Source organism: Tenebrio molitor, chromosome 8, assembly GCF_963966145.1.
Source record: "Tenebrio molitor chromosome 8, icTenMoli1.1, whole genome shotgun sequence".
Classification (NCBI taxonomy): domain Eukaryota; kingdom Metazoa; phylum Arthropoda; class Insecta; order Coleoptera; family Tenebrionidae; genus Tenebrio; species Tenebrio molitor.
In genome coordinates this window covers 18,395,164-18,410,549 of record NC_091053.1, presented here as the reverse complement: position 1 = coordinate 18,410,549, position 15,386 = coordinate 18,395,164, and the positions used below count along the sequence as shown (strand labels likewise).

The window sequence follows — 15,386 nt, the reverse complement described above, 5'->3', positions numbered from 1 at the left end:
TGGAAAAGTGTTTAAAAAGTGCACATTTAATTTTTATTAACAATGTTATTTCCGGTTATTTCAATTCAGACGTTTGTAATTTTGATTAAAAAAGAATAAAGAAACTTGTGAAAATGTAATTATTTTATTTTTCTAGACGATAAAACTTCATTTTACCATGAAGAAAACAGTAGATAAAATACCATTTTATCGTTTAGGATGGAATAAAGTGTCTTTAATTTCTATTAGTGTTTCATTATATTCATTATATTTTAAACAATGTATTCTGTTTTTATTTAAAATCGATTTAATACAGTTATTTAGATGATTAGAATTTATACCTTTTAAATATTGAGTTATTCTACCTAAATCTCGTCTGATATTGTTAATGCGTTTATTTAGTCTTCGTTCCCATTTTGGTAATTCTTTAGCTTTTATATTATTTGTCTGGTTAATAATAAAAAATTATTAACTAGTAGGAGAGAAATTCTACTTCTGGGTTCAGTGCGTGACCCAATAATGACGCCTTCTAAGACTAGTAGTAAAAAAACAATATTTTATTTAAAAAGTAGAAATTACGTCAAAACGGGTGGAAATAGGCATACACAATGTTAATAGAAGTGGCTTTAAAATTAAATTTTACATTTATATCTAGTGTCAGAAATGGTAGTTGCCATTTAAAAAAATGAAGTTTTTGACATTTTTTGATTATCATTTTGAAAAATTGCAGCATGCGTATGAAACATTAAAAAAATGTCACTAATGGCGCAAAAGATCGACCAAATCTTTAGAAATTCAATTTAAAAAAATCAATTATTTATTTGCGAAAAAGATGACATTAGGTCAAAAATGATAACAGATAAGTGGGACAAAAGGACGTTCTAAACTCAAAATTCAACGTAGAATCCAAATATGAAATCAAAAAGGGGCCCCCTTTCCATAAAATCAAAAAACAAAGATGGCGTCGATTTCCGGTATTTCCGGAAGTGCTGTCACTTTGAAAAAAATATCAAAGTTGCCAATATTTGTTCAAAAGTACCTGATTAATATTCTATTGTACTTCCCTTTTGAACAAAAATTGGAAAAATAAAACTTTTATTTTTTCGAGATAAAGCTGTTTTTTTAAGAAATGTCTTTTCATTTACATTTTAATATTTTACATAATCATCCTCACCATATTTCAAAATGAATGTCAACCATTTATATTTTTTATTTGAAGAAAACATGATGAAAAGTTTGAACCTTCAGACCCATATACCTATCTTTGTAAAGACCTCCCCTATATTTTTTTTTATTTTTTTGAGATTTCTTAGATTTTTCCCTACAAGACCCCCGACTTGGAATACGTTAATTTTGCGACACCCTGTATATCGGGTGTTCATTTAAATTTCCGGTCAAAGTTGGCGTTCAAGAGTTCGATTGTGGACGCACTGCGGATTACGGATCATGGATCAGCTATTTAAATCTTACGTTTTTACACGAGTGGTGCGTTCACAATCGACTGTTCAACGCTAACTTTGAGGATGGATTTAAATAAACGCACGAGCAGCATTACAGTCGTTAGTTGAGGGTCATTTCTCCCTTTTGCACAGTTTTCAAAATTATTTTTTTAAACCTAAACTTGCAATTTAAGAAATAGCTTTATGCGGCCACTTCTTTTATAGTAAATTAATAAATAAATTTGTTTCACAGTCTAGGACTGGTTTACAAATCTATGAGGGGCATGATGACCAACTCAATAGACCGGGACCAATGGCTTAACGAGATAGAATAAAGCTTTTTTTTAAATTTCTCCCTGGGTCGGAATCGAACCCGCGACCCTCGCGTGCCTGAGCCGAGTTTAATAAGACGCTTTATTATCACATGAGTGTGTGTGAGTGTGATAATACGTCTTATTAAACGAGTCAGTGTAATATACGACAGTGATTTACATCTAGTTACCTTTGCATTACCCTTCTAAAAATACGAAATGCCGCTCTACAAAAAAAAGAAAGCCTAACCTCAAAATATATATCCAAATTCCAAATGTGATTTATTGCGAAGGGATGATATGAATGCAAAGTTGAGATTGAAATTAAAAAGGTGCTAACAAAAGCAAATCACAGCTAGTGTTGAAAGTGGCCACCAACGTTTGTTAATTCAATTTTGTAAATTGTAACAATTGTCAATTCGATTGATGACATTTATTGACAGAACTAATAGTTCGGCACTTCAAAAAAAAAGTAGAGCGGTACAGGAAAATTTACATGAGCAAAAATTCCAAAGGTAACTAGATGTAAATCATTTTATTCCACACTGTATTTTATACTAATCCCTGAAATTTCGGCTGCTCAAGCTTTCATAGTAGACTAGGGACTTTCGCGTAGGTTGGCAACAGACATTTTTCACAAAAATGTATGGTTATATTTACTAAATTTACCTCGTAGCTTCATTCGTTGCCTTGACGCCTGACGTCAAACAGCTGATGTTGCCAATATAACAAAAGCTAAAAGTTACCAAAGATAGTTTAATAATATGATTCATTATTAAACTGTTTTCGATATAATAGTGAGCCCATTTGTAACGCAAAGTAAGTAGATAATAGTATATTATGTTATGAGGAGCAAAAATGAAGTTTTATGTGCTGCGGCTGGTAAATTGGCTGCCGAACGCAGTGAGTTTATTAGAACGATAGTTAGGCGATGCCGCAATTTTGCCTCTAAACATTTTAAAACTGGCGCCAAATGACGGTGAATGTAAGTATCTAATTACCCACTGAGCGTCTACCTTACTCTCCCCAAAATTTTGTTGTTTTTGGCTTTGGTTATCTTAAATTGAATGAATTCTTCAGAGAACACTTCAACGAATTTCGGAACTATATTTGACAGGAAAAGATAACCACGCTGATTGCGTTTAATTTAAATAATTCTGTTCAGAAGGACAGTTCTATTTGGACCTTATTGGAAACACGCGTCGTCATTCTGGTGAATGAGGATCAATTTTTCTCTTTAAGTACGAAGATGTGAAGAGAGACCTGAGCAAAGTTATTAGAGGAGTGTCAAGATTTTTGGATCTACTTTTCAGTGGTGAGCAAGTCGCTGTGTTGAGTCACCATCTCAGTTTCGAATCAATGAGGAAAAATCCAGCGGTCACTTAAGAAGATTGATCCGAAATTTGCTTCTGGCGAAGGTAAATTTATGAGGACAGAGATTGTTGATGATCATAAAACCATCATGCTGACGGAGAAGAGAAATAATGTAATAAACATGTGTTATCCATTTTTGTTAAATACAGTTCTCCCATTCAAATCTTGTAGTTTTCTGTAATTGGTTTCGAGTAATTACTTGTGACAATGACAAATAAGAAAGTGTCCCCATAGGAAATAAGCTATAGGATTTAAATCAGGTGGTGTTGAAGGCCATTCAATTGTGTCGCTTCTGCCATTCTATTAACCAGGAAATGGAGTGACGAAAAATTGTCCAGTAACAGCAGCATGATGTGGAGGAGCTCCATATTATTGAAAATGTCTTTAGTCTTTATAACTATTTACATTTTGAATATTTAATAACCTCATGTTATGTAAACAGTAACACAATTATGGAATTGTTGTAAACATAATTTAAAGTGCTTTGAGATAAAATCTCACCAGATTACACCTGTTTGTATCTTACTGTCAAAGTGTAAAATCAGTTAATCCGCGAAATCTCACAGATATTAATAATTTGGTAATGTTTTCATCATCTTTAATCACTTCAATCATCTTTGTGATATTTATATCAAAAGATATCATTAAAAAAAAAGATATCTACATCGATGCGATTTAATAATTAATTAGGTACTCGTGACAGTGACAAATGAGACTGTTTGTAAATAGAATATTTGGGTTCTTAATGCTAAGAAATTATAGATATTTAACGCTATTTCTCAATTAGCAAGTTCGTTTCTGATCAAGTTGTTAAAAACCAGATCAGGCAATCCTGATATCTAAACGTAAACAAAATTAAAATGACAAAACCAAGTTTATTTATTATTATTGTTGTAAGTTACAGTTCCACCTATTCAAATGTTCAATAAGCAAGTTTAATTTTTTATAAGAAAAATTTTTTCTTTAGTTTCAATCTTCTGCAGCAGGTGCAATTGTTTCAGCAGACATTCTATTTAGAATGCAGTATTTACTGCACAATAACTTCTACATCCAACACTACACTCCTAAAAACCAACGGGGATTACCTATAAATAAAAAAAAAGTGTGTCGTAAAAACGCACGATAGAAGTGAAACTTTTATATTACAGGGAAACATTGTAATTATTCATCAATCACTTTTAAATAGCATATTCACAACAAAATTGTATATTTTTATGAAGAAAATAAATTATAAACAACGATAACACTAAACAATATCGAAATGCGTAACTCATTGTTCATTTTTAAGCCTCCAAATTAAAAGAGAGGATATTATTGATAAATGCCGTGAGTGTGACAAAGACAGAAGTATACACAATTTTAAGGGATGTTTGTATCGTGTCAAACAGATTAACTTACATTTAAGTGAGATGGAAATATTGGCGCAACCGTTGTGCGAGACACTGCTCCCACTCGACCCGACAGTGTTTACCCCCACCACTTTTCGTCACACAAAAAGGTTGCCGATCAGAAATTCAAAACCCTCCCATAAAAAGTTTCACTTCAATAACCTCTTTTCCCTGTTCATTGCGTTTGTTGCAACCCTAGTATCTTGCCCGAAGGCTCACTCATGTCTCTCATCGGACACCATTTCCTTGATTTTGTTGTCACCCTCTAGGTGCGCTATCTGCGTCCCCGTTTTGTTCTGCCAGAAGGCACCACAAGGAAATCTTGTATCAAAAAATTGTCTAGCACCAGCAAGATAATATAGAGAAGCTCCATATTGCTGAAAGTGAGGATAACCTTCGTTACGGTTTTGATCATTTTATATTCTTTGAGTTGTCATGCAGAGCGAAGTATTTATCATTGTACCGATGCTAATGATTTACATTTAGAACATTTTATAACCTCATGTTATCTAGACAGTATAAAAATTATGGTATTGTTGAAAACAGAATGTAAATTGCGTTAAAATAAAATTTCACTAGGTGACAGTTCCTAAATACATTGGGCCGTATGATTTCCCATTCGTTAAGCCTTTCATTAGCTAAATAATTAATTAGACAAAGTGAGAGTATATGCCAAGCACTATGTTAGACAGAGGCAAAACAATTTAACGACGTTCTTTAACTTTCATCATACGGTCCATTGTTTCTATCTTACTGTCAACATGTAAAATCAGTTAATCCGCGAAATGACTAGGTAATCTGCAGAATGTCCACATTAGGCATTTCGCAGATTGGTTGACATGTTTTAGTTAGACAGTTTGCTAAATGTTGCCGAGCTCAGACAGTCTGGAAACTGACAAGATGCCATCTTCACTGTGATTCCTGTCTTTCTAGCTACCACCTACTTTGTTTTTAACCCATTGGAAATAATCGTAATAAAAATATATATCAACTGCATCGATCATATCAAAAGATATCATATCATATTTATTATGGATTATTCACATTTATTTTGAACTCAAACGGCTCATTATCGCTATCAGGTTTATTTCTACCGAAATATGCATTGATCGAATCTCATAAAGTGATATGTAAGATTTTGTACGTCACTCGGGAGAAAAGTAGTATTACAGTGTCGATGTGGTTACCAATATCTACGCCTCGAGTGTAATTCTTTTACTCTCTTTATAGGTAAATAACTACATAACTCTTACCGATTAATAATTTTATATACAGGGTGTTTTCGAAGTTGAGGCGTTCCTTGTAACACGAGGTACTATACATTATTCTTAAGAATTGTTGCCTAAATCTTCCTAGCAAAATGTTTGTATTAACGGAGATAATTGATCGTAAATTTTTATTGTTTTCTAAAATTTTGAGTCCGGTCCTGTCTATTTCTCCGCTGTACTAGATTAATAACTGACGTAGCCCAGGATGGTGTCTTTCTGGAAATCGCTCTGCGTACTCTCTGGATGCCGCAGCTGCATTCTGATAACGTGATAACATTGCCCATACATTAGCAACATATCTGTGAGCTCATTATTTTCGTAATGATAAAGCCATTCCGACTAATTAGATGACAACTCTGACTTATTGTACCTATCTTCATTGCCGTACATTCTTTACTGAGGTGATTTGGCTAAAACTCTTTAGAACAACGCATACTACCACATGTTAAAAGGAACGCCTCAACTTTGAAAACACCCTGTATGATACATAATGAACAAATTGTAATTCTTTAGTTGAACAATTAATAAATTATTTGTATTTTAGATAGATACTCATCGGGATTGCAGATAAAAAACACATAAAATGAGCATTTGCAGAAAGTTATTAAAAATACGGAACCGCAAACATGGACAATAGAGATGACCGTAACAAAATTTCTAACGAAATGGAGCAATACTGTGACAACAAAGAGAAGTTGAAAGTGGATGAACAAATTAAGTTTCAGCAAAAATGTACTAAACGAGTTAAGCGGCAACATTTCTCCTGGAGTATTACAAATTATGAGCATAATGAGGAAGCTCGAAACTTCCGGAGAAAGAGTGCTACTCATGAAAATCAGAAAGGAGTTTCGATGGTATTTTTTTTACATTTACCTTATCTTAAAATGTTAGTGAAAGCGAAGTTGAAGATGCACAAATAAATTAAGTTGCAGAAAAAATGTACTAAACGAGTGAAGCGACAACACACCCCTTGGAGTGTTACAAGTTATGAGCATAATGAGGAAGCTCGAAACTTCCGGAGAAAGAGTGCTACTCATGAAAATCAGAAAGGAGTTTCTATGGTATTTTTTTTACATTTACCTTATCTTAAAATGTTAGTGAAAGCGAAGTTGAAGATGCACAAATAAATTAAGTTGCAGAAAAAATGTACTAAACGAGTGAAGCGACAACACACCCCTTGGAGTGTTACAAGTTATGAGCATATTGAAGAAGCTCGAAACTTACAGAGCAGGAGTGCTACTCATGAAAAGCATAAAGAAGTTTCTATGGTAAGATTTTTTTTTCATTTATATTATCTTAAAAGTTGGGTGAAAACAAGTTGAAGGTTCAATATATGTAGTTATTTACAAATCGAGAACACATTCTTCGCGCATGAGTGCATTATTTGAGGCACCAGCGACGAAGCAGCGAGTGCTTCATTGCCGCGAACGTGCCGAACACGTCTTCTCGCATCGAAGTTTGTACAATATTTTTTAAAACGAACATTATGTCTGATTTGTCGTGTACCCTTTGTGCATAGATGGCGCTTGTCCACGCGCTTGCCAAAGTGTCAATCGAATTAATAGCGATTTTTTTTTCACTCTTTCAAAATTTTCAACATCCAAATTGGAGAACTGGCGTTTTGTAAACCAGACCAAGTCAAATTATTTTCAGAATGCTCAAAAAGGCGAGTGCTTTTTGGACGATTTTGAAGCACTAGTGCGCGAAATCGATGTTCGCAGTTGACTGTTGCGGTCGCGAAATGTCATTTTGAAGGTAGTGAGTTCAGAAACAAATTAACTTGCAGGAAAAATATATTAAACGAGTGAAACTACAACATTCCTCCTGGAGTATTACAAATTATGAGCATGATGAGGGAGCTCGAAACTTACAGAGGAAGAGGAGTGCTACACGTGGAAAGCAGAAAGAAGTTTCTAAGGTAAAATATATGTTTGTATAATTTAACTACTAGATCTTTGAAAGACATGGAAGAAATAGTAAATGAAACAAGGAAACATGTTTTATGTAGCGATATATTTTGACAAATATTAATTACGTGTAGTAACTACCATTCAAAGAATTTGTGACCAAACATGCTTTAACATTTTATTCCGATCATAATCTTACTTTTATTTTACACAATTTGGAATTCAGTTCAGTTAAATTTTGTAAATGTACCTAATTATGTAACGTAGTTAAAAATTATGTGATTTTTATTTAAACTTCAGTTTGCGACTGAGAAGTCCTTTGATTCTTCAAGTCAGCTCCGCTTTGATACTTACAAAAAAAGAGCTGAAAGCACAGATCTCGGCAAAGACTATGAAAAACTGATGTGTGCTCTATTCGCTTTGAAATTCAGCACAAGTGATATTGTGGCTGATTTCGAGATGAAAACCAACAGTGACGATTGTGGAGACTTCGACGACGTAGCCCTAAAAGTGACTTTTGTGGATGGAGAATCGCAAATGTTTCTCTTGCAACTGAAACATTCTAAAAATACCAAAGATGTTACCACCGAAAAGCTTGCGGCGAAAAATGGCGACTTCAGCTTACTGAAGTATATAAAATCTATTCGAACATTTGGAAACGCTGAAAATGTTAGTTTTATTTTATACACAAATGCGCCGACAAGTGTCAAAAATAATTCAAAAATTTGTCTTCAAAATAAAGACAATATAATTGAAGAGGTCGTTGTGAAGGAACTGCGGGGCTTGGATCCTAAGAAACTTCTAATGAACAGAAATAAAATCAGGTCTAAGAAGGAGGGAACAAAAGTTTTTAAGTTTGAATTAAATCAGAGTAATGGATTACTTAAACGTCGTGATGATCCTTTGAAAAGTTTTTATTTCTTTACCCATCAAACCAACACGACAGGAGCACAGTTGTTAATCAACGCTATGTTGAGAGAAGAGTGTGGAATTAACGATGCTGCTTGCTCTTCTAGTTTTATCCAGTTCATGGAAACGTGGTGGTCTGGTAACTTTATCCTGACTAAATACGACGTGGTAACAAAATTGGCTGAGTTGATGCTCACGCCTTTTATACAAACGATATCAGACAGAAAGTGTAACGAAAAATCAAAACTTCTTCGAGAAGCAATTATGAAATTTGACATGACGATTGTTAGAGATACGAATGAAGAGGTTATCGCTAACATCTGGAATGAGACTGCAAGTGATGATGAAATCAGTTTGGCATCGCTCAAATATAGATTGCGTCCTAAGGGGATTAAGGATTTATCTCCAAAGGAAAGAAGTAAAGTTTTGTGGCATTTAAACAAAGTTCCCTTGATCGTGAAAGCGGAAGATTGTCATAAAGAACAAGTTAAACACGCTGTCAGACTCCTCGAGAAAGTTGAAAAGAAAAAAGTGATATTATTGATAAACGCAGCGAGAGGAGAGTTTCCAGGATGGAATATTTTCCAAGATCTTTCGGATATACAAAATGAAGGTGTCTACACAGATATCGTTAAACATTTTGCCATGTCTCTTCAAGGTCGACAATCAATTTTTTTGGACCAGTTACTCAACTTTGCTCATGAAAATTGTAAAACTTTTGAAACTACAGAACTTATTAAAATGACACAAGAAGTTATTCAAATCGGTAGAAAGCAGGAGGAAGCGTTTGAAAATTACATTCCTAGAAGCGTTTCTACGATTACTTTAGACATAATGAAAATGCCAGAGTTTTGTAAGAAAACAGGTTCTCTCCTAATCATTTGTGACGTTTCTCAAGCTTGGAATGAAGAAATTCGACAGTTGGATTTGCACGTGATGGAGCTTGACCAGTACTTGGAACTGGAAGAGAAAAGGAAATTAAGCAAATTTGATGTTTTGCTAACGAGTAATGAATGGCCTCAAGTTGAGTTCAATAACATTTGTGAAAAAACCAAAAGGAACGTGCATTTGCTCCAAGTTTTCAATGACAAAAGTTGTACTTCAGTTCTAAGCAAGGAAAAGAGATTTTTGTTGGAAACGATGAAATCTGAAAGAGTACGTGTCGATGAAATGGAAATTTTCACATATCTCGACCATCCTCTGAATGTCATTTGCTCACCACCCGGAATGGGTAAGAGCACGCTGATGTCTCGCTTGACCAGCATCTGTCCATCCAGTTACTGGAGTGTCTGTGTAAATTTGATCAATCACCAAAGAGTCTTTAAGAAGAAATGTGTGCCCGAAGAAATACTGCACCAGTTTCTTCAAGACGTGGAAGATCCATTAGTGGTTAAGATTCGTTCGATGCTTTTACAAAATAAAAGGATATATTTTTTTCTCGACGGATTGGACGAAATAGATAGTGACTGTATTCCGCTCGCTTTGGAGTTTATTAAATACATCTTTTCGTTAGGCCATCGCGTGTGGATTACTTCACGTGAAAATCTGGAGCAAACACTGTTGGAAGAGCTAAACATATTTCCCATAAAAATTGAAGAGCTGACAGAAGAGCAGCAGAAGACATACATTCAAAAACGTCTACAGAATATCTACCAAGAAGATGAAGTTGACCAAATTACCAATAAAATATACGAAAGCGTGGATATCGTTAACAGTCGACACTTGTTAGGAGTCCCTTTACAGTTGTTCATGGTTACAGAAAATTTTCGCAACAATAAAGATTTATGGAGAGAACCCGATCAAGAAATTTTTGTGTTGACGAAAATGTATAAAATATTTTTCCAAGGAAAGAAGAAGCATCAACTTCGAAAAGTGAGAGTGCACGAACACGAGGACCAGATCGGATTTGATTTTGATCTGTATCTGGAACAATACGAACTGCCAGCACTGAAGTCTTGTCTTGACACCACGACCTTCGACAAGTTAGAGATAAATTTGGGAAAGAGTCAAATCTTCTTGGAAAAATTAAAAACCGGAGATCCGTTGGGAATAGTCAGTGGAGTGACCGACGATAATCAAGTCATCTTCACCCACCAGACTTACGCAGAGTATTTTGCGTGTGCGTGGCTGAAGAACAATCTGGACAAGGTTTCGCTGCTGCAAGATGACTTGTTTACCAAAAAAAATCAAAACCTGAAGGTCCTATTCGATATCATGTTAGAGGAAAATAGTGCACTTCACTTGGCTGTAATCTATAGAAATACTGATTTAATTTTAAACCATTTGGACAAAACTGAAGTGAAAGATGATGGTGGTCGAAGTCCACTTCACTTGTTGTGCGCTTATGGCGTCGAACATCCTCTTCTGTGCAGACATGTTGACTGTTTCTCTTTCTGGCACACAACTAATTACCATTGTACTGAAGAAATCATCCAAGAGGTACCGAGTACACAGTACAGAGAAATATTCAAAATGTTGTCACATTGTGATGTATTTCAAAACGACAACGTTTTTCAGTGGAACTGTCTTGACTACGCCATTCGACATCACAACTTGTTTGCTGTAGATAAACTTTTAGAAAGATTTGGAGACTCGATCAGCCTTGAACAATTATTCAAACACTATGGCATTATCACACTTGCGTATTATTCGGCACAGATGGGTTATGCAAATCTATTACGTACTGCCATTACAAAAGACTCAAAAGCTCTATCTGTGAAAATTGGAACATGCAATTTGACATTGTTGCACGCGGCCATTATTAAAATTAAAATGGATAAATTCGGACAAACTTTAATGGAGGAAAGCATAAAAGTGATGACAACGTTAATAGAATGCGGTTTAGATGTAAATGAACAATGTATATGCAAGAGAACCGCGTTGCATTTTGCTTCTGCACTTGATGACGATGTGATCGTTAAACTCTTACTGGAACGAGGAGCAAATGTCAATTTGATTGATTACGTTGGACGGAACGCACTACATTATGCTCTCAGAAATGCTAAAGTAAAGACGAGCATAGTAAAACTCTTGATAGATAAAGGGATAGATGCGGAACCCAAAGATTACGATGGAGATACTCCATTACGTCTTTGTTGCAGAAAGGGACATTACGATGCCTTGATAATTTTACTAGAAAATGGTACTAGTACAAACGCTAAAAATTGTGCACTTCACGATGCCATTTTCAAGGGAAATTACGATTGTATAAAAGTACTTCTTGATCACGGTGCTGAAATTAATGCTGTTGATGATTTCGGTACCACTGCTTTACATGCAGCTTTCGCAAGAGGACTCTCCCCTGATGTTGAGTTGATTCAGTTGTTGTTAAATCACGATTGTGACGCCAATAAACGAGATGAAAACCAAAAAACTGCTCTAGATTATGCTGCAAGATCTATTAGATCTCATCGAGTTCTGAATTTGCCACTAGATGTTAGAGCACACGATCAGTTGATGTCTACTAACGTAACTAATGTAACGTTTCTTCATTACTCTATATACGAGGGCAATTGTTTTGCTGTAGAAGAATTTCTAAACATTGGACTAGATCTGGATAAAATGGATGTCAACAACGAAGAATATCCTTTGTACTTTGCAGTCGAAAATCAACACCTTTGCAGAGATCTGTTATTGAAAATGACTGAGTTTATACGGGATTGTAAGAAAAAAAGAAATTTCGGAAGAAAGCGAATTGTTGAACTTTTAGAGGAATATTTCTCAAAAGGCTATTCCTTCGATCGTGTAAGTGTTATTTACCAATTTGCATTTTTTGTTTTTGTTTTTTTCTTTAAAAGTTACAGTACTTACAAAATACAGGATTATTAATATTATTATAAATGATTGTAGTCCAAGTAGGCGTAAAAAATTTATGGTTGCCGCTCCATATAAAAAACATCAAAATGATGTGAATAAGTGAGTACATACCGTTCCCACAGAGGAGTTAAATTGGGTGCAAAACAACTCAACATTTTTAGAATTGGTTGCAAAACAACTCAATATTTTTGGATTCAATCAATTAAAAAAAAAAAAATCTCATCACCGCACTTTTCACCTAACAAATGACAGTGGCAGCGACAAAAATTGACAGTTCAAATGAAAGAGGCAAAAATTTAATAACATGGGCATAGTCTGCTTCGACTACAATCATTTAGAATAACCCTGTAGAAAGCGATGTCTGTGTAATGGTATATGTATTTAAAGTCGTTCAAGAATCCCAAAGTTAGATTGCCTATTGCCCTATTGTTAAGGTACTAAATACCTTAAAAAAGGAAGCCGATAACCAAATAGGTCCATCTTTGGCCTGGGGTATTCAGGAGGACAATCCAATTTTAAGGTTTATTTTCATTGTTGTTGATTAGTCCTAATTATTAGTGATCAGGTATAGATTTATTAGAAAAACACATTTTTAGGTAGGTTTGAACTGTGACTTTCTCACTAAGAAGTGTCAAATAATAATCTTCTCATTATTGAATATAAGTGCCATATAACCTTAGGATTTTTGGACGACTATACATACGTATAATTGGTATAATGTCCAGTTTGTTTTAATCATGAAATCGATCAGATCTGCACAAAAATTATTCCACTGTTAAAAATAAGTCAAGCTGTTAATTTTCTGTTTGAATAATATTTTTAACAAATACTTTTTGAATAAAGTTTGCAGATTGATTTAATTAAAATTTCATTGATAATACCTTCAGCTATTTTTTATTCTTTTCCTCAAGAGTATGACGATATTGTGATGAGATATCTATGTCAAGAATGTTGTAACTTTCATGTCTTGCGCTTCTACATTGTGCTGATACAATAATTTTTTACAAGTAAATAAGTTTACATTTTCTAGGTACCGTTTCAAGCCTATTTCGATTCATTCACCTAAGCTCTGACCTAAGATGCGACTGGCAACATTGTGTAAATTTGAAATTAAACTGAGATGAAATTGAGGTTATGTGGAAATGAGGAATGTCATCCACCTAGCCAACCAACAAACACAAATGCGAATAACACAATGATTTCGTGACGTTCTTAAGAGAAATTGTTAAATTTAATTTACAAATATGTATTATGCGTAGGTAAACTCGAACTTGCGTGGCTCCGATGACATTTGAGAATGACAGATGGTAGGTGCAATCTAGTCAACCAGAAAAAATTAAATTCACTAATTCCAAATTTAGTACAATTTTATTTTTGCTAACATAATGCAACAGATGATGTTTCTTTCCTTATTATTATTGAATAAGTCATCTAACAGACTACTGTCCAAATAAAAGTTGACTAAAACAGGAAAAACAAAAAAAACAGAAACAAAACAAAACATGAACAGAATTCAGCAACAGTCAGCTACAGTTATTACTGCTGTCCCATGTCGGGAGATAACACTGAATAAAAACCATGTCTAATGTATATCAAGCAAGCCGATGCAATCGATCCAAATTACACAATATAACAACCAGTATACTCGGAAGTGGCATAGCATGAAGATCACAAATATCATTAAAACAGTTAAACATGGAACACATCCTGAACGAAGGAGAATTATTCCAAAACAGTTTATTACTGCTTTAATTTAATGTTTATATTGTTCAATACAATTACATAATTTGTTAATAAATTAGTTTGTGTATGTGTAGTTATTAATATTAAATTTCTGTTAATAGTAGTTTATTTGACGAGATTGTGTGTAAATTGGGCATTTTTTGGCACGCGTGGACCATTTTAAAACGCGAGTGAAACGAGCGTTTTAAAGGCCCACGAGTGCCAAAAAAGGCCCAATTTACACACGAACGAGTTGAATACAACGTTTTTTTGTTCGACGAACCCCTTAAAGGCTCCAAATCGCTTAAAACCTTTAAAATTAGCTTGACGTTTCGTTTTGACAAGCTGTGACATTTATCAAAATCCATTCACGTAGGAGAAAATTCTCAAATTCTGACAGTGTCGAACAAAAAAATTTGTTAATTATATCGCGCGTTCAAATGAATTCCTGGGCTGGGAGGGCGTTGGAAACCGTCAATTGTTGTGTGTTTTTAAAGTGTAGATTAATCGGAGCATATTGACAGCTAACCTAAAATTTAGGACCAAAAAGATCTTTCTTTTTTCTTTCTTTGCAATGTTTTACATTAAAAATAGAATAAACGTAACGATTCCTATTCACGAAGCAAATATCTAACGGCACCCTTTGGTGAAAACAAACATGTTCAATTATGTCCCAATTAAATATAAACAAATGTCATTCGTTTCAAACGGCGGGAAATTCAAACTTTACACTGTTCTGAACGGTTTAATTTTTCCGACGCTTACTCAGCCCAGGATTTCATTTGAACGCCCGATATTTGTCGGGGCGTAGAGCCACCCCCCTCCTTTCAGAACGAGAACCACCCCTGCGTGGGTGAATGAGAGACATTTGAGACGACAGTACCGAGATGGACTCAGGGTAGAACAGTCACAGTCACAAGTCAATAAGTCATTTATCCAACATCTCGCGTACGGTCGTACGGTCCAAACAATTGTACATAAATGTAAATAAACGTTTTACACAAAACGATACGGTGTGTCAGTTCACGCGCGCCTACAATCAAAACAGTGAAGCCTCCATTAGGCTGAGCAAACCCAGGAGCCCCATCTGGTTCCGAACAACCCCTGGAGCCCCCATTAGGCCCCAAACAATATTTTTACACTAGTTTTTACCCGCGGCTTCGCCCGCAAATTTTTTACGTGATTATTTCCTTCATGTGTCTAGCAACCAATTGCGTGACAAATATTGACCAATCAAAACGAGAAAACAAAAAATAACCCGGTAAAATTTCTC

General features: G+C 34.7%; 1 protein-coding gene across 3 annotated transcripts; it reads left to right on the top strand.

The window, feature by feature from the left end:
* The first annotated feature begins 6,309 nt into the window (after nt 1-6,309).
* LOC138136375 (uncharacterized) lies at nt 6,310-13,874 on the top strand. 3 transcript variants are annotated; one of them, XM_069055547.1, is made up of 6 exons: nt 6,310-6,613; nt 6,692-6,820; nt 6,893-7,027; nt 7,546-7,677; nt 7,967-12,319; nt 13,422-13,874. In XM_069055547.1, exons 1-6 carry the CDS (start codon nt 6,386-6,388, stop codon nt 13,455-13,457), a joined length of 5,013 nt encoding a protein of 1,670 aa, XP_068911648.1. In that variant the 5' UTR covers nt 6,310-6,385; the 3' UTR covers nt 13,458-13,874. The 3 variants fall into 3 exon arrangements, with proteins under 3 accessions (XP_068911648.1, XP_068911649.1, XP_068911647.1); XM_069055548.1 differs by having other exon boundaries at nt 6,686-6,820; nt 6,899-7,027; XM_069055546.1 differs by having other exon boundaries at nt 6,686-6,820.
* The last annotated feature ends 1,512 nt before the right edge of the window (nt 13,875-15,386 follow it).